The sequence below is a fragment of the Vipera ursinii genome, assembly GCF_947247035.1.
Source record: "Vipera ursinii genome assembly, chromosome: 3".
NCBI classification, from domain to species: domain Eukaryota; kingdom Metazoa; phylum Chordata; class Lepidosauria; order Squamata; family Viperidae; genus Vipera; species Vipera ursinii.
This window is the reverse complement of record NC_139516.1, coordinates 60838778-60866533: the sequence shown is the minus strand read 5'-3', so window position 1 is coordinate 60866533 and position 27756 is coordinate 60838778. Positions and strand designations below refer to the sequence as shown.

At 37.6% G+C, this 27756-nt stretch overlaps 1 protein-coding gene across 2 annotated transcripts in view; it reads left to right on the top strand.

Moving 5' to 3' along the window:
- Positions 1-7086: 7086 nt before the first annotated feature.
- The window catches only part of BEND5 (BEN domain containing 5), a gene marked incomplete at its 5' end in the record, with an annotated part of 895229 nt that continues 874559 nt past the window's right edge, over positions 7087-27756 (top strand). For both annotated transcript variants that reach the window (XM_083359611.1, XM_083359610.1), the window contains 2 exons: positions 7087-7130; positions 12202-12320. In XM_083359611.1, coding sequence (XP_083215737.1) covers positions 7087-7130; positions 12202-12320 — 163 coding nt within the window. The remainder of the gene's footprint in view (positions 7131-12201; positions 12321-27756) is intronic.

The window sequence follows — 27756 nt, the reverse complement described above, 5'->3', positions numbered from 1 at the left end:
GTTTTGCCAGCAGGCCTGGAGACCTCAGGGTAATAGGGAGCTCATCAAGTGGTTGGCTTGATTGTTGTCATAGGGTGTGTGTGGGGGAGATTAATAGGTTCTGTATTGGGATTTTATTTCTGTAAACTGCCAGTATTCATGATGAGTTGGGCGGCCCTATACATTTTCTTAATAACTAAAAAATATTTCCTTTTTATCTTTGTTATATTCCCCTCCCCATCTTAATAGGAATACTCTAGGAAGAAAGTGAGAAAGAAAAGGGGTTCCGCAGAGCTTTGTTTTCATAAATTTGAAAAAATAGCTTTGATAATAATCCTCCCTCTCTCCCCTTATTCTCTTGAACACTACAAAATGTGTTACTTACCCCTGTGCTCAGACCTTTTTATTTTATACTAAATATTCTGGAATTGAAAAGCACAACACTCTTACCATTTTCATATTAGAGTCATGCCTCATCATTTATCTGTTTTTTCTTGTTTTCCTTTCAGAGTTACAAGAACATTTCCATGGGTATGTTAAAAAAAATGAGCAATTTATTCTTTGAAAAAAACATTTTTATTCTTTCCAACCCAGTGGATTGTTAATAAGAAATTGAGACTCTGTCCTTCAGATAATTGCTGTCAAACTGATAGGTATGGAGGGAGATGCTGGCAAGAATGCCGGATGTAATCAGGGTAAAAAACATTCCAGAAAAAAAATTCTCAATGCATCTTAGCATAAAATGTTGCTGATTGTTATAGTCTAAGTCCTCCTTCCTTTTCCTTCCAGACTACACAACCCAAAGAGGGGTATTTAAAGCACAGCGGGAGAGAGGAAACACTGATGAAACACATTGCTTCTTTAATGGAAGAATATATCATACCAGGGGTGGGCAACTATGACCCCTTTATGGCTGGCTCTGGAATTTTGGAAGTTGATGTCCACAAGTCGTAAAGGGGCCGTAGTTGCCCACCCCTATATTAGGCTCTTCTTATGGCCAGTACTGGGTAAAAAGTCTGGGGAGAATTCCAGAAACTAGGTGTCCAGGGAATCTTGGGATATTTCGACATTTTTATTTTTAAGGAAATAAAATTTTGAATGTTCACAATTATTACTGTACTTGGAGGAGTGAATAGGGCTGAGGAAACCAATAAGTCTGAAGTGGGTAGATAGGTATGTAAAAGATACAAGTGTACCATTTTATGACACCTGATTGCCCTGCCAGCAGCCATCCCCTAAGACAGGGGTGTCAAACTGCCAGCCTGCGAGCCGGACACGTCACGACAAAACTGCGCCACCCCATTGCCGGGAATGGGGAAAAAGCTCCGGTACGACGCGCGACATCACGTGACATCGCAAGTTTGACACCCCTGCCCTAAGAGATTGCCAGAGACAAAAAGAACAGGTAATTGTCAACCACATCTGCTACTTCTCTCTCTTCATTGCAAATCCAGTCTGAACTCTGGTCATTGTAAATTCAAAGTGGTCAATGTTTTAGTCTTACTCAGCTATTCTATGTTGTGTCCAAACCTTGACAAAACCTATAATCAAGGAAGCTAGATTTTTTCTCATTTCTCATAGCCTCATTAGATAAGTTTACTGTCATTTCAGATACTTAAAACCACACATACTTTAATCTCTTTATTCAAGGGCCTATTCCTTTATGTTAATCCTCTTCCCTGTCTCAAAATTCAAAGTGACAGTAAATCATCTTACCCACTCTAGAATGGTCCTGTATATGTACAGGATCCAATCTGGGTCGGTCACTGGAACCAGAGGTTTAGTCTTCCGAACTTTCAGACTCATGCCCATCCTCAGGGAACTTCTCTCTTACCAGACTCATAAACCAGAATGTCTTCTGGTGAGAAAAATTCCCTGCTCGAGATCAAAAGTTTGGAAGACTGAACCTCTGGTCCCGGTGACCAATCCAGATTGGATCCTGTAACATTATCCTGGGACATGTATATTTGCCTTTATTTGTGCATATGTACAGTACATAATCATTCCACTCACTTTATATTCTTTGTGTGCTGGGTAGCATGACCACATTAGCATCTTTATATTGCAGCATCTACTTATATCCAATTGTCTACCTCTTGGCCACAAGATGATACTGCTCTTCCCTCACTTTCTCTTTTGTGATCAGCCACTACTTGCAAAAAAGCAGGTCTGCAAAGAGTCCAAGGTCACATTCTCATATAAAAGAAAAGAGGAGCCTGTGGTCCTACTATACTGCTTCATCAGTCTTCCTGAGAGCAGAGTCTCTGCTCCTAGACTTCATGTCCCAGGGCCAGGAGCAAATCATATCCTCATGTCTTAGGGCTGGGGGCAACATCAGCTGAGTCACTAATCACACAAGGTCACGAGAGAACTTTGGCAGAACAAAAAGCAGCCTTTGCAGTTTTGTTATTATACTTTCTGGTTGGCTTTCTCTACCTCGAACCATTGTAGCAAAGGTGGCTGAGCTCAGGAGTATTGAAACAATGATATCTAACTCAAGCTGTCATGACTGTCACAATTTCTTTCCTTGATCACCATTTCCCCCTTGTAGTACTGCAGTACCACTTGATAGCAGAGTTCTCAATAATGATGAATCAGGTGGGCAGAGCTCAGGATGTGGAGGGCTTAAAGGGTTACATTATTGAAGTATTTGCACACAATGCACCTATGAGTTACTTCCTGACTCTTCTGCTGTCAGATGTACTCTGCTGCCAGCAGTGCATGACAAACTGCAGCAGCAGGAATTATAGTAGAGGGCAGGGTCCTTATTCGTACTGCTCATCAATTGGATAATCCTGTATTTAAGTCCTTGTGGCCTTCTTCAGTTTACCCTTTTCTTGAAGGAATATCCCTTTTATCTATGATGTTTGCTTAGTTCAGGTCACATCAACAGTATCATATTGCCCAATGCTTTAGGCAAGTGCTCTTCCTTGATTTACAACAGTTCATTTAGTGACCGTTTGAAGTTACAATAGCGTTTGAAAAAGTGACATGACCGTTTTTCGCACTTACGACCATTGCAGCATCACCATGGTCATGTGATCAAAATTTATATACTTGGCAATTGACTCATGTTCTAAGATGGCGGCGTCTGGAATGGCTGCGGCTGCATTGGCTCTTGAAGGTGAATAGTTTTGGGAGGGATAGTAAGGGCTATAGGCCACATGATCAGGAAGATTTTAATGTGTTTGAGCAACATGGTGGAACTAAGGTAACATACAACATACGACTGACAATCTTTGCTGGCATGGCGAGTTTCTAGTTGTTTTGGAACTGTTGGTGAGACTGTTAAAAGTCGTTGGCACTGTTTGAATTTGTTCTACCAGCAGCAAGATCTGACTGCTGGCCCAGTGATGGATTGTATTGCAAATCAGGGCTGTTTCCAGAGGAGACAGAGGAGGAGAGGACCTGGAGCTTATGGAGCGAAGGAACTGCATGAGGCTGTCGGCAGGCCCAGAGGAAGAGAGAGAGGCTTTTGGAGGAGTTGGTGGCGGCGGCAGCGTGCTCCAGGGGCAAAAAGAAGCAAGGCCTCTTTAAGGAAAGGGTGGAAGAGTCAGGATCAGATAAAGGAAAGAAGGCGAGGTTGTCAGAATACAAGCTAATTTGAGGGCTAATCCACATGGAGCCCCATTTCCATCTGTCCTGTTTGCCATCGTTCACTCCCTAGAGACTAAAATGGACAATGTGAAATTTGAGCAGGCCCCGAACAAGGAGTATATATCGGAGGTGGTGACCCTTTGAGAGCTGTATGCAACGAAATTTCATTTTGATGTATGCCGATTGGTGTACATTCAAAGTGACAATAAAGTTATCATGTTGCTCATTTATGACGGTTGCAATGTCCTGGGTCACGTGATTATCTTTTGCGACTTTCTTACAAGCAAAGTCAATGGGGAAGCCAGATTACTAACTTAATAACTGCAGTGATTTACTTAACTGTGGCAAGAAAGGTTATAAAATGGGGCAATATTCATTTTTTTATCTTGCTTAGCAATAAAAATTTTGGGCTCAATTGTGGTCATAAGCTGAAGATTACCTGTACATCAGCTTGGAACTCAAACCCCTGAAATCTGCCACCACAGAGTGTCAAGTCATAAGTCCTGCATTACATAATATTAGTCAGGATAGGCACCAGCTTTCCATGGGTTTTTAGCAACCTGCACATAGCTGTCAACAAGTCACATGGTATTCTGTCCTTGTTTTTTGACTTAGCCTACTTTGAAGAGCTGGCATTGGGGTTACCAAGCCATTACATGTATTATCCTGAAGACAGCAGTTGAAAGGCCTGTGTGTCAGTTGTATCCAGCCACAAATCATTGTAGCTACAGAATACAAAGAAATCTTACAGCAAGTCTTGTTTTTGATCCTTGGTGAGGATCATGTTTGGTGGAAGGGCAACACAGTCCAGTGTCACTGTTGTCATGGGGACCACTTATTGCTAGGTGGGACCCCCAGGAACTGGCCTTCTGATTTCATGGATGAGCAGGCAGTCTGCTGTTACTCACTTCAAGATGAGTCTTTCTTTCTTGTCTTGCTGCTTTCCTTTTGCCAAAAAAAAAAATTGGATGTCTGTATTTGGAGTGGAGGTTATTTAGTTCACTATTCCACACTCATTGCATAAACAGAACAATAAACACACAGGAAGAATGCTGTGAAATATAGTGGATGATGGTAAAGAGCTAGAATATTTGACTTGCCAGTTGGATCAACTGCTTGCCAGTTGGACCAACATAGAGGCCACATCATTATAAATGTTCGTATTAAGAAATTAGAATACTCAGGCATGTACCTTGGAATGAATTTGGTATATATACTGCCCTATTGAAAAGCAAAGCAGACAAGGAGAGTCAAGGCCTGTAGTATGATGCCATCCCACTCACCTCTTTTCTCTGCCTATCTGCATGAGATTTTTGATTCTGAAGGCAAGACATAAGGGTGCATCCTCTCCACCACATCGTGCCCTCTCATGTGAACCAGTGATCATTATTTAGCAATTGTTGCAGTGATAAGTCATGCTGAGTTGCAACACACACACACACACACACACACACAAACAAACAAAGCCCAAAGAATGAAAAACAGCATACAATCAATTCTTGCTTCCAGCAATTTTTTCTGATAGAGCTCTTCCCCTAAGAATGCAGTTTGGGGATTTCAGAGTAAAGGTATGCTGAACATAGAAACTGACATGGACTTACTTGCAACTCGCACTGTTCAAGATGGTTTCTGATTCTTCACATGAGGGTAAAAGCAATTCCACAAGGTTACTTAAAAGACGATTAAATGAATGTATACTCATGGGGATCCTACCACTGCCACCTACCATCATTGCTAAAGTACTAACATCTTGTCCTTTGTGCCCTATCACCTGAGTGCATAAGTCACTATCATTAAAAGTGATGACATTTGGACAGGCAATGGAAAAGAAAATGGCGTCCCTTATTCCCAGTTGAGGATGTCTGGAGAACTCACTCTAGTGCTCTAGTGAGCTACAAGAAGCAAACTTACTGCTTCACATATGATTCCAGTCCAGCAGTTAGTTGTCCTGAAAGGGGTGGTGATGGTGGAATGATTCGCAATGGCATTTATGATTGCAATGTCACATTAAAATGCCTTTTTTATTGTCCACTGCAGGAAGTTCTATACAGTATATTTTCTAGTGGAGATCAAATTACTTTCCTGCCGTTATGGATGACTACAGTTTATTGGCTCCTTATGTGTATATTTGTTATGTAACAAGTGCAACCCAATACCAAGCAAAGAAATACCTTGAATAGAAGATGGCTGCAAGTAGAAGATAAGTTCCACAGGAATTGAGAAAAAAAGTACTGATCAATTCAGCATGCAAGCCTAGCACAAAGTTTGCTTACTTACAATCTTCCCTCCCCAAAACATAGCAGCACTGCACATATTTGAAAAAGAAATGGAGGAAGCACTCAAGGCCAAATGCCTTTCCTTGCAAGGTTGGTTCAGCTAGATTAGTGTTTCTCAACCTTAGCAATTTTAATATGTGTGGACTTCAACTCCCAGAATTTCTTCTGTGCTGGCTAGGAAATTCTGGGAGTTGCAAGTCCAGACATTTTAAAATTGCTGAGGTTGAGAAACATTAGCTTAGATCACGGTGTCAAACTCACCACATCACATGACGTGTCACGACATATCACAACTTTTTTTACATTGCCAGACCTAGGGTGGGCATGGCCTCTGTATGATGCAACTAGCCCATGGGCTGGCAATTTGACACCCCTGGTTTAGATTAAATTCTTCTTCCCCAGGCTCCTTTCCTCCTTCCCGCCACCTGCAGCACAAAAACTATTAAGTGAATTTGAAAAAACCATTCAGGAATCAAATATGTTTAAACTGTCCAAAAATCAACCCAGAAAACAGCCAGCCACATTACAATTACTAGAAGCTGGCCATGTTATAGATCTTAAACCACACACACACAGCCACGCAGAAAATAAGCCATTGGGAAAGCAGCCAATATCTTTCACTTCTCCTCTACTCCCCATCCCAACAGAAGAGGAGGAAATAAGCCATTCTGAAAAAATAGTAGAGAAATAAAAATGGAACAATTTTGTAAGGTGTGAAACATCCCTTCATTTAGTCATCTAAATAAAAAAAATGAGATGTTGCTTTTGCCTTTGTTACCACTCTCATCCTCTTTATTTCATGAAGGCGTAGCCAAGACTGCAAAATCTTTCTGCCTACATTTTCAATTGTATAAACCTATGCATTCTTTAGGTTCAGGTAGCTCTTGGTCATAGCATTAACTTTTGCTGAATAATGTCTCCAGTCACCCTGCGTTTTTTACTTAGGCATAATTATCACTTAATTGATTGAGGCCCTCTTCTGGGTGCAGCCTCGTTGAAGTTAATTGATTTTCCTTTTTATTCAAATGCCAGTTATCCATCTACAGGTTTGCATAGTTCAATCCTTTCATATCAAGATTTTATTTTTTTCCCTCCCAATTCTTAACACTTTTAATCCCGATACAAAGCATTCGCACGCTGTAGAAGGCATAAGGAACTTCCCAGGCTGTGACGTACGTTGCCATGGTGACGCTCCAGCAGCGTCTAGTGCTGGGAGGGGGGAGAGAAAATAGGGATGAAAACAAACATGGCGGAGAGCAGGACAGGAGAAACGGGTTAGTAATTGCTATAGTTCGCGGGAGGAGGGGGCGAGATTTGGGAGAATTGCCTGGGGTCTTTGCGGGGAAAGGGAATAAACATTTAATGGGGGAAGGGAAAGGAATGGTTTTCAGGATAGGTAGCTGGAAGTCAGTTCAGCTCTGATATTTTGGTAAGGAATGACCTCATATTCTGTGCACAGAGTGCTGCTGTAAGACAAACAAGCGTTACTGTATTTTTTCGGACATAAATACAGCAGTTCCTTTGCTAGACATGCAGGTCAGAAAGGGATCTACTTACAGGATGAAGGCAGTACAGGCCTCTGGCTCGAGGGGAGAAAAGATCCTTATATTTCCAGGTATATTAGTGGGTATTGATAAGCTAAAGTCTCCCACAAAGAAAATGTCGTTTGGAAGCAAGGGAGCTTTTTGAGGACCGTGGAAAAACTACAGATAAAAGCAAGGAGTGGTACCTGAAGAGTAAAGGGGAGTGAAACAGGGCATGGGGTTTAAAATGAAAATATCCCCTGAATATATTCATAAGAGTGGCTTAGATGTCTGAATGAAAAACATAACATAAACTAAGCATCATTGAAAAGGGGGAAAAAACGACAGTAGTCATGCCAGACCCCGAGGGACTGAAAAAGGCCAATGAAATTTGGGATTAATATGAGGAGTTTATTACCCTGAGGTTGAAATCATAGATAGACAATATGAAATCCTCAGTGCTTTCAGGCAAAGGTCTTAATTACTGTTAATCAAGACCCTGCAGCAATTCTACCTTTTCTTTCTAGAAGAAAAAAAATGGGAAGAAGTTTTTATGATTAAGTACAAATTGAGGTGAATGTTGAAAAATACTCTACATTTTTACTTTGTGTTAATTATAAATCTGATGTAAGAAATATAAATATGAATATTAATCTTATTGTTTTAATATAATTTCTTGTATTCAGTGAACATAGAAATAACATACCAGTGCTGAATTGTTAGGTGCAACATTTTATTTCCAAAGTCCAGCCTGCTCTAAAATGGTATTTTTCAGGCAAGGGCTGATATTTCTATACATCAGCCTCTTAATATACAGTAACTGTAGTTTCAGGGGCTCTAAACCTCATTTCAGCATCATTTTACTATTTGGCCATTATCTGATTACTACTATTGTCATTCCCCTTCCAGGAATTATCATTCTATTCTGACATATGTTGTTCCACCTCCATATTTGTCATTAAAGACCATACTATTTTTTCTGCTTTCCAGTTTTTCATCAAGCAGTATTTTAGGATGCTTACCTGTATTTAACTTCATTTTGGCTCGTCTTAAAACACTGAAAAGAAGCAGGGAACATCATGAGCTAATCAGTGCTCACTTCCAGGTGACCAAGAGGAGAGTTAAAAATCCCTCACTCTCCATGCACATAAAAGGGAAAGAAAATACTTTGTCACATTTTAGTTCATGCTGCATATTTTGTCTGGTCTTATGTAAACATCCAAACAATTGCTCTGAGAAAAGTTTCTAACTGCACAGTTGCTTTCCTCTCATGCTTTATTCTCTTCAGAACTGTGAGAGTGAAAGGAAAACATGTCAGTATTTTCCCAACTAGGCATTTTTTGCAATACTTCATTCTGGCTTGGAGAAAGGAAGAAATTTCTTTCTATTGTCTTGAAGGCAACCTTGGCTCTTTTATGACTCGTGGACTTCATTTCCCAGAATTCCTGAGCCAGAATTCCATGAGTCATAAAAGAGCCAAGGTTGCCTACCCCTGGAGATTCTAGACCACAGGTCTGCAACCCGCGGCTCCAGAGCCGCATGCGGCTCTTTCAGCCGTCTCCTGCGGCTCCCAGTCCTCTGCCATGTGCAGTCCATAAAAAAAAAAGTGGGACTAAAAAAGTTCAACCAATCAATTCAAATATGCAGGGTAGGTGCATATCTTGCCTTGGCTCCATTCTTCAGTCAAACCCTGTTCTGCGCATGCATGCATGTACGCACATGCGCACACAATTTTTGCGGCTCCCAGTTTTTCCTTTTGTGAGGGAACCGGTTCCGAGTGGCTCTTTCACTGTTTCAGGTTGCTGACCCCTGCTCTAGACAATTAGGAACCAGCTAAGGAGATGCAGAAACCAGAAGGTGGAATTTAAAACCATTGACTAAGACATTCCTTTAGATTTTCTGGCAGAAATAGGTTTAAGAGATGATGTTTTATAGTGATTCTAGTAATACCACCAGTTTCAGAAATGATGATGTAGTACTTCCTTAATGCCCATATCTAAGATATCCAAGCCATTCTTTTTTCCCCCCAGAGGTTTTGGTAAGTGGCTAGAAACAGAACCTTGACTTTATGGTCTTTTTTCTCTTATTCTTCTTTCCTAATTTGAAGTATATTCTTGATCCATATGAGCCCTGGAGATGCACTGGGGAGAGGTGGAGGAGAGAAGAGTTGCTGGATTTGGAGCTTTACTGCTTGCAAATTATCCACAATAATTTTAAAATTAAAAAAAAGTTAAAATCAGGAGGGCAGAGAATCTTAATGAGCTTTAGGCAGGTAAGATTCTAAGAGTGCCCATTGGTTCTACATTGCTAATTAAGAATTAGACTAGCATTACTAAATGTAATATGGCCCTTACAAGACAACTTTGTAAGTTCATGTAATGGAGTGGGGTTTTTTGTGCTTAAATCCATACAAAGAGCACATTGTAAGATCCCAATTTAAGTGTTACTTTGATAATTGTAGGATTTACTAGGTTGTGTAGAATCTGGATTTCTGATGAAAGTCATCATGACACTATTTGTTTTCAGTATATTTAGCTCAATCTTTAACAAAAATGGTTCCAAAAATTAGTGAAATAATAGTTTCTGGGTTCTGAAAAATATATAGAATGGTAATATGAGAGAAAAAAAACTCAGTTCCCTGTTCTGTAAAATTACAGTTTACATAATAACCAGCTGGGAGAAACAGTTCAGATTGAAAAAGGGCCAAAAGCAGCTGGTCTCTTAGCAGAAGCAATGATATAGCACTGCTTTTATTCCTCTCAATTTGCTCTGCATCGTGAGCAAATTATTATAATTTACTATTTTTACTAAGATAATTTGCTTCAAGTTATATATAAATCTTTTATTACACAGAAGTCAGTTTTAACTAATAAAGCATTTTTATCATTTATGAGCAATATTAATTTTAAACAACTTGAAGTGTTTTCAGTATAAAAATATACATTGTTATGGTAGCCCTTGTTATATACTTATTAAACGTTGGAAGTTATAGAAAGTGAAATTTATTTCTAAAACATAAACATTATCAATTCTAAATGTGAATTGATCAACTGTTTTTAATAAGCATACATTTTTAAAGGATTTTTTTTAAAGAACTATACGGGTAGTCCTTGAGTTACAATAGTAATAGAGACCAGAATTTCCATTGCTAGGTGAAGTTGTAAAGCAGAATATCAAGTGACCCCCGTTGCTTAGTGATGGCAATCCTGGCACTTCCTGTGCCATTGTCATCTGAATGACACCAGTTGTTTGGTAAGAACCCATTTTGATCCAAGCTATTCCCAGCTTGGTGATTCCAGCCCTGTTTCTTAGTAAGGTAAGAGATTGCTTCGTTTTCAGTTCCCCCCACCTGCCTATCTTCCCTCCATCTCTGCCATTTTGGTCATCCGCCTGCACTCTGCTCACCCTGCCAGCCGACTAATCTTCCACCCTGTTCTCGCTGCTTGCTCTCCTGGCCTTGCCACCCTGTGCTCTGTTCACCCTGCCGGCCTTGCTGCCTTGCGCTTGCTGGCCCTACCACCACCAGTGAACCTTCACCATTTTCCACTGCTGATAGGGCTCCCCTGGCCTTGGCCTATGTGAGGCAGCTGTTGGTTTCCTTTGTCTTCTTCCCAAGGCCATTCACACCGTTCTCCAAATACCATGCACGGTTCTCCAAATTTGTTCCCACTATTATTGGAAGGTGTTGGAAAGCCTTCCAAAAGTTTCTGAGGCCTTCTGAAGCATTGTGAGAACTGCACATACAATTTGGAGAATTGCTAAATTTAATTTAATTTAAAAGCTAAATTTAATTTAATAGGATGTCAGTGAGTAACTGCAATTTGTTTAAGTATACAGCACTGTAAAGTAAGGTATGTTATATATGTTTAATAACATTTTAATTCTCTGATACAACTATATAGGATTTTATTATGGATCATGAATACTTAGGCCCATTCTCTAGAGCAGTAATTACAATTACTATAAATTTATTACATAATGTATTATATATTAATATATATTATATCTATTATTATATAGCGTATTAGGCACCAGCTTAGAATCTGGGAGACTGTGAGTTCTAACCTTGCCTTGACCATGAAAGCCAGCCAGGTACCTTGAGCCAGTTACTCTTTCTCAGTCCAACTTACTTCAGAGGGTTGTAGGAAAAATAGGAGGAAGGAGGTGGATGTATCTGCCACCTTGAGTTACTTGTAAAAATAATAAAGGCAGGGTACAAATAAATAAAATTAATGCTTTGAAATACTGTATCTTATTAGGAGTAATTTTCAAATAAGCTTCTTGAAAAGAAGGCCTTGCCTGGAAGACCCAAAGGATAATGTAGTTGTAGGGGGCTGGTTGGTATCATGAGAGCTTTCCCTCTTCCTCCATCAGTCAATTTTAATAGGATTAAATTGCTTTCTTGGAAATGTTCTTGTCTTTTTGAAATTTTAAAATTTTAAAAATTTTAACTCTAAATTAATTTTAATTTTATAAGTTGTTTTATATGCCAATATTGTGTTGTCCACCGGCCAGAATCTCTCTTTGATGGAGATGGGCAATCTAGAAATATGAAATATAAATAAGTAAAGTGGGGAACTATGGCCCCTTTTATGACCTGTGGACCAACTCCCAGAATTCCTGAGCCAGTCATGCTGGTTCAGGAATTCTGGGAGTTGAAGTCAACAAATCTTAATGGAGCCATACTTGCCCACTGCTGAAGTAAGTAAATAAGCATTAGGTTTTGCCACCTTTGCAAATCCTTAATAATAAAGAGATCCACTTTATTTTGTGTTGAGTTCCTAATTATATCTAATTGGCTTCCTTATTATTATTCCAACAGGTAGCGACATAGAAATAGATGAAATCATTACAGGAAACGTAAGCAAATACACTGCTTTTCCACCAGGTTACTATGGACAGGCAAAAAAAGGACATCTTGTATTTGATGCCTGCTTTGAAAGTGGTAAGTAGATTGCCAGTTATCAAATTAACTGGAGATAGCTATTAGGTTTTAAATTTACCCAGAAAATATTTACAGTATTTATTTATCAAACGTCCACGTACCTCACAGAGGAACTTATTAATCACTTAAAGCAGGGATGTCAAACTGCCAGCCTGCGGGCTGGACGCTTCATGAGGAAACCACATCCAGCCCATTGCCGTCAATGGGAAAAAAGCTCTGATATGTTGCGCGACGTTATGTGATGTCGCGAGTTTGACATGTCTGACTTAAAGCAATGCATATTGAGAATAAGCCTATATTTTGAAAAGATAAATGTTTGACTTTATGGGACTTTGACCAACAAATAATTATTCTTTATGTTCCTGCAAAACTAGGAATTAATTATGAATAAATATATAAGACATGTTTTATTTCCATTCAGCAGAAATACATGAGGAAGTTCTTCCAGTAAAAACTTTGTCTGTCTTGATTCTCAGGATTAGAAGGTCCTAAGCACGAGTCTCCATTGGATTCATATTATATGTAGACATTCTTTATCTTTTTCATCTGATATTGGAATCTCTCATTAGGCATAGCTGTTTTGGAAAACAACATTAAATTATACTGTTTGGAAATATGCTCCTTCCTACCAATAAGAAACCTTGAGAAGACTTTATTTTGATACTTTCACCCGTAGTTGATTAATATAATAGTACCAAATATTAAAAACATGCCAGAAGAGGTTTTAAGTCATTTTTTCACTCTTAAAATGTCCATATCTGAACGTCAGTTTTACTATGTCAGTGATTATATTTCTCCAGTTTGTGTACTTTAAAACAATATATATCAATCAGCTCTTAATATTTGTAGGTATAATAAGTTATTAAGAATAGTTGAGCATTTCAACTTGTCTATAATAACAAGTTTTATTCCTAAAACACACCTTTTAATTTAAAAGTAGTACAAATCATAAAATGATTGTAGGTTTTTTTTAAAAAAAATCTAGTATAATAATATTGATTAATCATTGGAGGAGCCAAATGCAGTGAGAAGTAGGACAAAGGAGCAAAAACATTGTCCATTGATCCCTGTCCTTGTTTCAAATACAGTTTCCTACAGATATTTTTCTTTTTCAGAAATGTCACCAGGGCTCTGTTCTATGTATTCAGAGTTCAAAACACATGGGGTGGATTTAAGGAAAAATACACTTTACTGGCCCAAACTGTAGTTCCAAGTTAAAAAATACCGTAGCCTAAGTTTAAGTCATGCTTGTTGCTGCTTTTGTGTTGGAAGCACCAAGGCACTTCCGGGTTGAAAGGATTAGATGGTGACATAACTGTCACTTAGGGAATACCAGTTTGGGGGCTCCTTTCATGTCCCCCTTAATTGCCCATTGAAGTAGTACCTATTTATCTACTTGGGATTATTTGCTTTTGAACTGCTAAGTGGGTAAAAGCTGGAGTGAACGACAGGAGCTCACCCTGATACACAGCAGCACTTGGGTCTCCAGTGCAGGCTTGCTGATTCTCAACCCAGCATTTTAACCACACGAGCCATCACGCTCCTAAGTCATGCTTAAGACTTGTAAAGATGTTCATTTCCCTGAATCCATAAAATTGTTGTCTAAACTATATGAGAATATCTGAGGTAGGTCAAATAGTATACTTTTTGCTAAAAGAGAGAGATTGGGTTTGTCCAATTAAACTATAGAGTTTCTTGTGTGCACCCTAGAAAGCACTGTAATTAATGGGAGAGATGAAGCACCGTAATGAGGGCATTGATCTAGGCTATATTAGGATTTACAGGTTCAAAATATGCAAATTTATTTCATATGCATGTATAAGGCAAGAATAATTACGTTCTTTTATTTATTTACAGTAAATATAATACCTCATTGTAAAATACTAGGTAGCATATGACATCTAAAACAAAATATATAATAAATCAGAAAATATAAAATAAATCAGTAGAGGAAAGAAAAACCAAGGTTAGTATTTTCAGTATTTTTACATGTGAATTTGCTAAAGAAGTTTACTTTGTGGAAAATGTTAATTATTTAGAATAATTTATTTTCTCCTTTAAAAATATTTTCAGTCACTTTGGCCCATTAGATAACATTTAACATTTTCTGAATAGTATCTTTATTAAGGATATATATATATTTCTTATAAGAAATGTCCCACTGTTTATCGGTGTGGATGAAATCTATCTATCTTTAATGAAAATGCTACATAATGCTCCTCTGTTGCAAAAGAGAGAGATTTTTTTTAAATAGAACTCTTTAGAAATGTTGCAAGTGAAAATGGACGGAAATATTTTAATGCAGATGTCGCGCAACGTATCGGGACTGTTTTGCCATTGCTGGCAATGGGGTGGGCGCGGCTTCCACCTGATGCGTCTGGCCTGTGGGCCGGCAGTTTGACACCCCTTCTTTAATAAATGCTAAAAATGTACCGTATTTTAAAATGAAGCCTGATGAACTGTATAAGTGCCTTATTTATTTATTTAGCATAAGGCAATAGTGGCTTAATATGGATAATAAAAGTCTAAGAGGGAGAGAAACATGCACATTTCTTAGATATATGGAATATGTTTTGAATACAGGACATTCCATTTACAAAAAAGTGTCTAATCAGAACTTAAAAAAACACAAAACATTTTTATTATCAAACAATGTCTCTGAGTCCTATTTGGAAGTTGGAGGCCTATTTGAAATGCCGATAATGTTAGAGGGGGTCCTTATTTTCAGTATGCCAGCTTTTCATATATTTATTTAAATCAGCAACAAAATTAAAGTGTAGTCTGGAGGGCACCAAGGGAGATATCTGTGGGCATACCTCCTACAGCTCCTTGCATCTGCTGTAGTATTTAAACCTTATGGAGTTTATTTACAATCAACTGCATAATTCGTGTTTGTGGCTTCTGTGGACTTTCATATAAATAAGCAATGAGGCAATATGTGTTTGGGTGTGTGCAGACTAACAATAAATAGTAATACATCTGATTAGTTTGAACAGTGTTGTGGATAAACATCTTAATTTTTGAATGGTACAGTCACTTATTTTATTATTAATACTTCAAATATTTTTGGAGTCCAGCCCTCTGAAGGAAGAAGAGATTTTTAACTAATTCTAAATACACATGTCATATTTTCTCTTATTTTGATGAAACACATAGAACACAAATTTTAAGATGTGTGAATGTGTGAAGCAAGGAATGGCATGCCATAGGGCCTTCACGCTATCCCACTGATTGAAATAGTCAAGTAGTCCGCAGCTGTAGTAGAACTAAACTAATGTCATAAATGTAGCAGAGCTTAAAACAGGAGTAGAGATAAGTGGGATGGGGTGGGGGAAAAGTTCTATGCATGTGTCAATTGCCACAGAATAAAAAATCCTAAATGTCTACAAGAGGCAGGAAAAAAACTGAGCAGCATCAGGATACCCTGAAAGAAAGTACCGTATATGGAGCATCATTACTGCAAAAGAACAAATTACAGTAGTTGCTACTGAATTCCAGGAGAAAGATAGCCAGGCCAGATGTCTGTACTCAAAGTCTATTGCAACAAGCTTGGCACTGCTGTTAAGGAATTGCTCTTTATATGAAGATAAAACTCTTTATCTCTTTTTCAACTGAGTTAATTTCCTTGGGTGGTAGACAACATCCAAGCTGAGTTTTCAGTTTTTCCCTTGTGTAATAACTTTTTATTAAGTTTCATTATACAGACAGCAGAGATTTTTATTCTCCCTTTCTATAAAAACTTGGACTGGCAAATTACTTTGTAAGAAAAGGGCTTCCTGCTCTGGCATAAATAATTACTGACTTTCTCTTCTGCAGTATCACTGATAAAGTATGCTTATATAAATGTATCTATACAAGGGTCTAGATTTTGTGAGATTTTGTTAAAATTTTATCAGAAGCAGTATTTTAAAGAAATTAATAACGGAAATACCATATCCTGAAATTTGAGCCACTTATTTAGATCATAAAGAGAGACTGAATAATCTGTCTCCCTATAATCTTTCAATAATTATATTTGCCATGGTTTCTGAGTTCTACTCTATCACAGACACACTAATAGGAATTATAGAGTCCATAATCTGTAACTAGGGAGATTAGAGGCATGTATAGCAATGGGATATGACATGCTGGGATCCTGATCTTTGCTATAGAAACCACTGCAATAGAGATTAGATACATAGACTAGAATTAATCTTCAGAGATTAATGGGCAGTTTGTCTATCAACACTGGATGTGTGTTAAATATGAGTGAGATTTTATATATGCATTTTTGACATTTTATGGTGAGGAAGAATTAGTCCACTGCATTCAGAGACTGATAAATTGAGGTCTATTTCTCAATATTTGAATATTTACAGTAGGGATTAGGTCTTTCAAATAAATAAAAATATTGCCAATTAACAAGTGGAAGGCATTTTAACCTCCCATATGAAAATTGTGTTTCTATATTCAAAAATTAAAGCCATATCTCAGGTTTATTAAATTATACACTATATATGATCAGAACTCTATAACCCCAGTTTTTAGAAATTTAAATCTCCCCCGCAAGAACATTATTGCTTCCGTTTTCAGTGATCATGGCAAAATGTGTATATGTAGCTTTATCATTTAAAAATTGTCTTTCACCCTTCTCACAGTTTTAATTACTTTTGATTTTCATGTAGATTTATATATGTATTTTAATTGTGTATATTTTAATGTTTGTTGATTTGGTTTTGGTTACTAAAATAAATAACATGAACTGTCGATCAAGCAACTTCTCCATCCTTCCACCCATTCATTTAAACTTATTCTTTTATTTTATTACTTTTTTCCCTGCAGGCTGTATTGCCTACTTGCTGGGGAAAAGAAAGTGCCAGGATAAAAAAAGACAAGGATAGTAGGACATATACGACACACAAATTTAATCATATGACAAATTCATTGCAGATTTTGTTCTCAATTCCTAGAATCCAGTATCAGTTCTTATATAGCAATATTATTTGGACTTATATACCACTTCACAGTGCTTTTCAGCACTTTCTAAGTAGTTTACAGAGTCAGCATATAGCCCCCAACAATCTGGGTCCTCATTTTACTGACTTCAGAAGGATGGAAGGCTGAGTCAACCTTGAGCGGGCGAGGATTGAACTCCTGGCAGTGAGCGGAATTAGCGTGCAGTACTGCATTCTAACCACTGTGCCACCATGGTGGTTAGAAAGCAGCCATGCCCGGGGGGCGGAGCCAACTGTCAGAGCGGGCGGCTGTGTGAACGGAGCTCTCTCCTCGCACAACCTCTCACCCAGTGTTCGCGGGGGCTTTTCGGAGCTTCAGGAGGTCCTGCAGGGACATCCGAAGTTGCAGGCAGCCCGGAGAACCTTCATGAGCGGCAGTTCGTGTTGAAGATCCGGAGAAAGTCTGATGCGAGCGAACCGGGGAGAAGGAGGCCAGTAATGGCCGACATGAAGATCTGACAGAGGGACGGAGCTAGCACGTAAGCAGCGGGACAACGGTAGAGCGGAGCTGACGGAGAGTGTATCCGAATATTAAATAGGAAGCGCTTGTGAAAGAGGTACTGGTTCGAAGTGGGAGCCTCACGGAGAGGGAATAAGCGGCGATAGAAGTCTTGAGGGAGGCGTTTGGCAAAAACAGCAAGGGAAGGAAAGCCGAAGACTATATGACTGTATTCTAGCTGGAGAAAAGCTACAACAAGTCAAAGTCTGAGCTTTGGAGCCTTAGAGACTGAACTCTGGATTGTCGGGCGTGGAAAGCGATCAGCTTGGTCTAGTCTGGTCTATCCTGGTAAATTTTGAATTTGTGAACTTTTGAAACTTTTGAAATTCTACTCTACTTGTCACGGGCGGCCATTTGATATAGCAATTTAGTAACTGGAGGTTTGTTTAGTGGGACACCTACTGGTCTTTGACAGCAGAGGAAGACGGAAAAGGTGCCAATTTCTGCGCCGGAAACGGGGGGGGGGGGAAAAAAGAAGAAGAACGTGACTTTGATTATATTCATACTATAGAATTTTATTATATAAATTGCTTAGTTGGTAATAAGTATCTGGTGGTAACTGTTTTATATATCTTTTGTCATAGAGTTAAAAGGTTTATATAAGACTCAGGGTATTATACATTGATAAAACGCTGTTAAAATTGGGGAAACATGACAAGTATCTCGGGAGCAACTAAGCCTAGCGCTGGCAAAAAGGCAGCAGCACAGGGACAGGGGATGTCCTCAAGTCCCTCCAATCAGAAATCTATAGAGGATATGCTGCAAAGGGAAAGATCTAACTCGAATTCCTTTAAAGATTTACATGCCCTTTTGCAAAACCTACACGAGGCAATGGCCAAAAACCACGAGGAGATGAAGAGAGAAATAGGCCAAATAAGAAACGACACTAGTGAATTAAAGGGGAAAATCCAAGCGATAGATGATAAATTTGAAGGGATTCAACAGCAATTAGTCAAAAATGAACAAAGACTTCAAGATATGGAAGCTAGAATGGAAAAAGAGGAAAAGAGAGTAGATGATTTAAATGAAACACTCCTTCAGGCTAATAAGGAATTAGAAACAACAGTCATTTTTCTGGAAGCAGAAAAGGCTGCTCATTATCTACGCTTCCAGAACGTTCAAGAAAAAAGAGGGGAAGATCTGTTGGTCATGATGGCAGAACTGATGGCAAAGGCACTCGGTGTAGGGAAGGAGGAAATGCTGGCGGAAATTGATGAAACATACAGGGTCCAAACTAATTATGCGAGAAGGCACAACCTCCCAAAAGAAGTACATGTAAGGTTAGTTAAAAAATCAATTCGGGATGAGCTTCTGCATAGATCTAGAGAGGAACCATTAGAATTTCGGGGCCAACCAATCACCATCCTTAAACAGATACCTAAAAGGATGAGGGATCTGAGACGCGGCTATCAATTCTTAACATCCAAACTAATAAGAGAAAATGTAAACTTTAGATGGCTAACTCCAGAGGGTATTCTTGTTACGTGGCAGGATAGAAGGCATAGACTGGACACGATAGAGAAGGCAGAAGATTTTTACAAACGCCACTTCCATAGCCAAGAGGAAGTAGATCTAGAAGATCAAGATGGAAGGGAGGTAAGAGAAAGAGATACAATACGTGTGGCAATGGATGGGAAGATCTTAGCTACAGAGGATAGAAGGAACAAATCCGGTGAGTTAACAGAGAAACATGGAACTAGAGACAAGGAAGAGAGAGAGCCCCGAATCACGAGATCCACAAAAACCAGAAATAAGTAAGATGAAGGGAGGTGAGTGTAGTATTATGTCTGTGAATATTAATGGATTGAATTCGCCAGTGAAAAGGCGGAAATTTTTTAATAGGCTTATTCACCAACAATTGGATATCGTGGCAATACAAGAAGTCCATATAAAGGAACAACAAAAATATTTGTTAGTACAACCAAAAATAGGGAACCTATTCGTTTCCTTAGACCGACACAAGAAAAAGAGAGGAGTGGCACTATATGTAAACCCAAAATTGACTGCAAAACTAATTTATAACGATAAAGAGGGTAGAATACTGATAGTCGAGGTTATAATAAATCACAGGAAGGTCATGATGGTAGAGATATATGCCCCAAACCATAACCAAGAACAATTTTTCAAAACACTTCACAATAAGATATGTAGTATTGATTATGAGGAGATTTGTTTAATAGGAGATTTTAATGCTATCCTAGATATAAATTTGGATTATATGGGAAAGACGCTTAGGAAAAAGAAGAGAAGAACTCTACCGAGATCTTTTCTTAACTTGGCTGAGGAACTAAATATCCAAGATGTCTGGAGGGAAAAAAATCGTAAGGCTAGACAATATACATATTACTCCAACCGACATAACTCATGGTCTAGAATAGACATGGTGTGGATGACGAAAGAAATTAGTTCAGAAATAGATGAGGTACATATAGCGACAGGTACTTGGGCAGATCACAATCCTATTAAACTTATCTGGAAAGGTTCCAAAAAAATATCCAGATGGACGCTTCAAAGAGCAATTTTAAAAGAAGACGAATTCAAATCTAAGATGGAGAGAGAACTAAGTTTTTTCTTTAAGGAAAATAAAGCTATAGACACCTCAGTACAAAACAATTGGGATACAGCTAAGGCTGTGATGAGAGGGGTAGCGAGGGCATATATGGTATATAAAAATAAGGGGAAAAGACAACAACGGGAAAGATTAGAAGAGGAATATAAGAGCTTAGAAGTTACACTCCAACAAGATCCACAAAAAGAGAATATTAAGCAATCTATGGATCTGATTAAACACAAACTTAACATTCTAGACAAAGAGAAATTGGCACAACAATTGAGAAACACGAAACAAAATTTTTTTTGAAAATGCAAATAAACCGGGCCGGTGGCTCGCATACAAATTGGGAAAACAAAAGGGGAAAAACTGGATTCACGAACTACGAGATGAGGAAGGGAGAATATTCCACCAGGAGGAAAAAAAAAAATTATAGCCCAGGAATTTTATGAACGTTTATATAAAGAAGATAGCCAGGCAAGTGTGGAGAAAATGGAGGAATATTTTCAAAGAGCCAAACTACCTAAGGTCACAGAAGATACCAGAAATATGTTAAACGAGGAAATTCGACTATCTGAGGTGATAAAAGCTATTAATGCACAAAAGAATAATAAAGCATCGGGACCCGACGGTCTTCCATCAGAGATTTATAAAGAATTACAAAATATCCTAGCTCAACCCCTAGTGGAGGTATTTAACGCAGTATTAGAAGGCGCAAGGACGCCTAAATCTTGGCTAGAGGCAAACATAACCCTTATTCCGAAAGATAACACAGACCATACATTAATCCAAAATTACAGACCCATATCACTTCTTAACTCGGACTACAAGATATTTACATCAATTATAGCGGAACGATTGAAACGATTTCTGAATGATTTCATACACGCAGATCAAAATGGTTTTCTCGCTAAGAGACACACTAAGCACAACATTAGAATAATATTAGATACATTGGAGTACTATGAATTACATAGCGAACAACAGATGGCATTACTTTTCTTAGACGCCCAAAAGGCATTTGACAATGTTAAATGGTCTTTTTTGTGCCAACAGCTTAGCTTTATGAATATGGGTGAAAAATTTATAAATATAATTAGGGCAATTTATGACAATCAGGAAGCAAAAATAATTATTAATGGGGAAGCATCTAGCAAGTTTCAAATTCAAAAGGGAACACGGCAAGGCTGCCCCTTATCACCGTTGCTGTTTATATTGACTCTTGAAGTATTAACGAGAACTATAAGAAACGACCCAAAGATAAAAGGATTAACCATTAAAAAGGAAACCTTTAAATTGCAAGCTTTCGCGGACGATCTAGTTTTTATTATGGAGGATCCATGTCAGACGGGACCAAAGCTATTGGAAGAATTATCTAAATATGGTGAGGTTGCCGGACTGCGAATAAATAGAAATAAGACCAAGATGATTGTTAAAAATATGACCAATAAACAAAAAGGTAATCTGGCCGAAATCACGGATATAGAAATAGTCAAGAAAATAAAATATTTAGGGATTAACATTACGGCTAGATGCACTTCACTCAAAAAGGATAATTATGATAGTGTAGTGAATCAAATAAAAGGTGACCTGGAAAGATGGGGAAACCTAAAACTCTCATTATTGGGAAGAATCGCTGTCATTAAGATGAATATTCTGCCTAAAATCCTGTTTCTGTTTCAGAATATCCCAATTCAACTCGACTCTAAATTTTTTCGAAATTTGGATAAATTATCACTAAATTTTATTTGGCAGGGGAAAAAACCAAGAATTAAATTGAAATATTTACAAGACACGAAGGAAAATGGGGGTTTTGGATTGCCAGACTGGGAATTATATTACCACGCCGCGGCCCTGAGCTGGATTAGAGAATGGGTAATCTTGAGAAATAGAAGACTATTAACTTTAGAGGGTCACGATTTGCAATATGGCTGGCATGCTTTCCTATGGACGGAGAAACAAGGTCTTTTCTCGCATTTTCAAAGACACCGGATCAGGCAAGCGCTACTCAATACTTGGAAAAAAATTAGATCTCACAATTACACCAAAATACCGGTCTGGCTATCCACCCTTGAAGCGATAGTTTACCCAAATCTGTTTGATTTGGGTAACATAATCTCATACAAGGATATTCTGAATGAGGAGGGGGAATTGAAACTTAGGAATGAACTAGAATTACAAGGTATAAAACTCGATTGGTGGGCCTACTTACAAATCCAATCGAGATTTAGGAAGGATAAAAATGAATGGGGGATATACACCTCTGAAACAGCATTGGACAAAATATTATTGGGACCGGACTCTAAACAAATAAGGAATTTTTATAAATTACTTTTGGGATATAAGCTGTTTGAAGAGCAAGTGAAAGACCCCATGTTGATCTGGGCTAACAATTTAGGACATAACATCGACCTAGATACTTGGCAAACAATTTGGGATAGGAATAAAAGGATAACACTGGCCTCATCGTATAAAGAAAATTTATTTAAAATGTTTTACCGATGGCATCTTCCCCCAGCCCGCTTAGCAAAAATGTACACAACAGTATCTCCCAAATGTTGGAAGTGTTCTGAAGAGATAGGCACATACTTCCACACGTGGTGGTCTTGCAGTAAAACACAAAAATTTTGGAGAATGATTTGGATTTGGCTGAAAGAAATATTGAAACAAGATCTGGAGTTTAGTCCAGAACTTTTCTTGTTGGGAATCACGAAAGAGAAATATCCTAAAGATGTGCTATACTTAACGATCCATATTATCACAGCAGCTAGAATATCATTTGCGCAAAAATGGAAAAAGAATGAGATCCCAGGACAAAAAGAGGTTATTAGGAAAATTTGGGATTGCGCTGAAATGGACAGATTAACTTTGGAATTAAAGAATAAAGATCAATCAGACTATTATAGAATTTGGAACAAATTGTATCTTTGGATGGATAAAAAGAAAGGTCTCTATTAGGTTTTACAGACTAGCTCACTGTTTTAAATATTGTGGTATTTCACCGATTTGTAATCTAAGTGTATTTAAGTGTATTTTTGATGTACATATATACATGTATATATATATATATTTAAACATTGTAGACAAAAAGGTTTGTCAGCTCGCTGGTACTGTGTCCAATGTTTTTAAATAATAAATTTAATAATTAAATTAAAAAAAAAAAAAAAAAAGAAAGCAGCCATGCCCATCTATATGTTGGATAGACAGAGAAAACTTAATTATTCAGACTTTAGTTCTATGGTCACCAAGATATTCCGGTAGCAATTTATTAGATATTTCTTATTCCAAGAGCAGAGAGGTAGAAGGAGGGTGAGGAAGGAAGGGAGAAGATAAGCTTAAGAGAGGAATACCCAATTCATATGGGCCTTATAATCTTTAAAAAAGAGACAAGACCTGAAGCTTCCGGTTTTGCCCAGTAGCGCAGCAGCTAAGGGATTGCAGTGCTCGGCATCCTACGGCCGATTTTTTCCTGTTAAAGGTAAAGGTAAAGGTTCCCCCGCACATGCGTGCTAGTCGTTTCCGACTCTAGGGGCCGGTGCTCATCTCCGTTTCAAAGCCGAAGAGCCAGCGCTTGTCCGAGGATGTCTCCGTGGTCATGTGGCTGGCCTGACTAGACGCCAAAGGCGCACGGAACGCTGTTACCTTCCCACCGGAGTGGTCCCTATTTTTCTACTTGCATTTTTTACGTGCTTTCAAACTGCTAGGTTGGCAGAAGCTGGGACAAGTAACAGGCACTCACTCTGTTATGCGGCACTCGGATTCGACCCGCCAAACTGCCAACCATCTGATCGACAAGCTCAGCGTCCTAACCCACTGAGCCACCGCGTCCCTTTTTTCCTGTTAGGGGACCCTAAATGGGCCTAAATTTTCCCTGGAGAGGTGACGAGGGGAGCCCTGCCGACTGCAGAGAGATAGTGGTTGATCTGGTTGTTTGGGGAAAACCTTCCAGAAACCAGCAGAAGAAAGGCTAGGTTCACTCCAGAGTCTAGTCCAAGCTACAAGCAGCCGAAGCCAAAATGCACTAATTTAAGTTTGATCATACACAACATGTTTGGAACTGGGTAAGAATATCGATTCTCTTCTACCTGATAATTGATTTCCTGGAAAGAACACCCAAGAAGCAAAAATCTTCCAAAAGTGAGAAGGAGGGGGACTCTTGCCCTGCCCTCCCGCAGAAGGAAATGGCAAATTAAACTTTTATGGTACAAAAATATATTGAAATGAAATGAATATAAGACTTAAATCTGGATAAGTTTGAAATTGGTGAAATTTGTTAAGATTTTCTTTTCAAAAGATTAACGATGAAAATAAGAAAGTAACTGTTTGTTTTGAAAACTGAAAAACGAATTGGTGCTGACATCTAGTGGTGGATGAAAATATACAACTGTAGTTGCTCTAATACAGGAATTGGCAGAAAGCCCAAAAAAAGATAACTTGTTTTTGTGACCTTCTTAACTAAACAGAAAACAGCTGCAACAAAGAAAAGAAAACATTTTGGGCTACCTACAAGGTGAGAACTATAAACCTGAGGGGGAAAAATTGACCTTCCTGACTGAGTTTTAGCTATCATGGAACATCAGAGATCTGCAGAAAGAACATATCAAGAGAAAACAAATACTTTCCAGGAGGAAATGTATGCTGTGTTACAACTAATTCAAACTCAAACGACAATGATATCAAACCACAAAAAAATTAAAAACAACTTTGGAAATATTTTGAACACATCTTCAAAAAACTCTCAGAAAATAAAAATAGAGAGTGATCAGATAAAGCAGACAACTGAAAATAAACCAGAGGAAAGCGATTTAAAGATGGAACCCAACAATGGAAGAAATTATGACTTAACCCAGGCAGAGAAAAACTTGCAGAAAATATCGGACATGGAAAAGATAACCTGCACTTCAAGATTACAAAATAAATCTGAGGACAAGAAAAAAGATTTGACAAAATGGATTATAGAGCTGTCAGGAGAACTATGAGAACTTGAGAGACAAAAAATGATAAGAGAAATTAAGAGAGAAAGAAAGAAAAAGATTTTCAATCAATTATGAAGGGGTGAAACCCTCCCACAAAAACATCTTACTGGATTTGTCTCTTGTACTTACAACAACAACTACAAGACTATGGGAAGACTTTTTGGTCCAGCGGAGCATAAAGATTAGGAAAGATGTTTGGCAAAAAAAAGGCTAATGCTAGAATTAAGAAATTAGATGATGGGATTTATCAGATGAAATATCTAAAAATTAAACACTTGTTTGAATATGGTTAAAAAAGTAGAAAAATTCTGGATATAAATGTATTTTAGTTTAAGAGGGATGGGCCCCTCAAGTAACAGTATTTTTTATGATATGAGAAATATAAAAATGTTGTGATGGTTTATATGAGGGAAATGTTTTAGATACTTAAATGTAATTTATCTTGAGAAAATCTCAATAAAAATGTTCTGAATAGATTCAAAAGATTAGATGATTGGATTTATTAGATGAAATATTTAAAGATTAAACATTTGTTTGAATATGGTTAAAAATAGAAAAATTCTGGATATAAATGTATCTTAGCTTAAGTAGTATACTATTTCCTTCTTTTTTTCCTTCTCTTTTTTGTTGCTTTTTAAAGATGTGAGAAATATAACATTGTTGGGATGGCTTGTATGAGGAAAAAGACTTAAATGCTTAAGTGTAATTGAGAAAATCTTAACTGGTAAGAATGTTTTGAACATTCTGGGGAAAACAAATCTAAATAAAAACTTTGAAAACAGGAGCCATGACGAGGTAATTAAGATGATCAATTAGAAAAGAAGCTTTATATTGATGTGGTTGTTAAATACTAGAAAAAAGTTTATATTCAATTGTTATCAATCAAAATACTAAGAAATGTACTAATTCAAGATTGGTAAAGGAGAATATTATTGGAAGAAGAGAAAATCAAAGAAAGCTACTATGTGGGTTATGGAATTATAGAAATTAATTATTCATTGTTTTTAAATATAAATCCAGACAACATACTGTTTATTATTATTATTATTATTATTATTATTATTATTAATTTTATTTGTATACCGCCCTTCTCCCGAAGGACTCAGGGCGGTGAATAGGGCAGTAAAAATCAATAAAGTATATTTAAAAAAAGAGAGACAAGACCCTAACATCTTCAGTGGTATGAAGGAAAGCAAAAAGAGGATAGTTCTGCAGATAATCCTTAGCAGTGCTAGGATAGCAACATTCAAAGCATGCAGAACTACATATATTTGGTTTCTAATCTAATATGGCTCCAGTGCTCACATAAATTATTATGTTCCCATTGATTTTAATAAGATAATATATCACATAGATTGTTTTTCTACTTTCAGGCCAGTGACATTAAGTCCTTATCAAAGAAAATTAAGCTTATTCAATGACATACAGTATATCGTGTAATTATTAGTTTCTCTCCTTTGCCTCTTCTCAGCACTACAATTGAAATTCTCTTGTGGTTTATTCCTCCAGCCTATCTTCTCTGGTCTTCCTAATATTCTGAAGCTCTTCAGTAGAGAGTAAGATTCATCCAAAGTTTCTTTTAACAGATAAAAAGTGACAGAAATCTTTGTAAATTGATTGCTTTCTCTCTAGAATCCAATTTATCTCTTAGGTTTCCAAGGTGAAGACTTTCTGTCTGTTACTTGTGACCTCTGTGTAAACTAGTGACTGAGGAAGGCTGTTCTCTTAACCAATAAATGAGGAATGCCATACCGCTGAAGATGTTAGGCTGGTCAACATGTGAACGTATCTCAGTCTTTGGACATACCATTATACCACCTTTCAGTTCTTTCACCATCCTTAGTATCTGAAGATTCTAGTACCCATTTCCTCCTCTGAAGCTCTATTGGTTGAATCAAAGTAATAAAAAGAAATTATAGTATTTTTTATCATATTTATATAGCTGCTCATTTCACAAATCATGACTATTATATTCTGCTCTGGACAGCCTACAATAAAAAAACAACAATAATAAAGCATTCTATTATTTAAAAAAAACAACGTTACTATTAACAGACTAGCAGAGAAGATTTGATATTACAAACATTGCAGCCACGTCACTAGTTCCTAATCTACATGTCCTGTCCTTTAGTTTGAATCCATCAAGTATGGAGGCTAATAGCATAATGTTTTAGTGAGTGGTAATTGATAGTTTGTTTCTTAAGTCTTCCCGAATAAAATAACAAATCACATGCACATATTTTTCTCATTTATTACTTTTATTATTTTTAAAAATATCAATGACATTTAGAAACTCTGTAAAGCTTTCATATTTCAAAAAAGATGAAGTCACTCTTAGTGGAGCTCAACCTTTGGTTGTTATGTCCATCCAGTTTTCTTGGCAGCATTAGGGAAGTACTTTTGGCAAGAAAAGCAA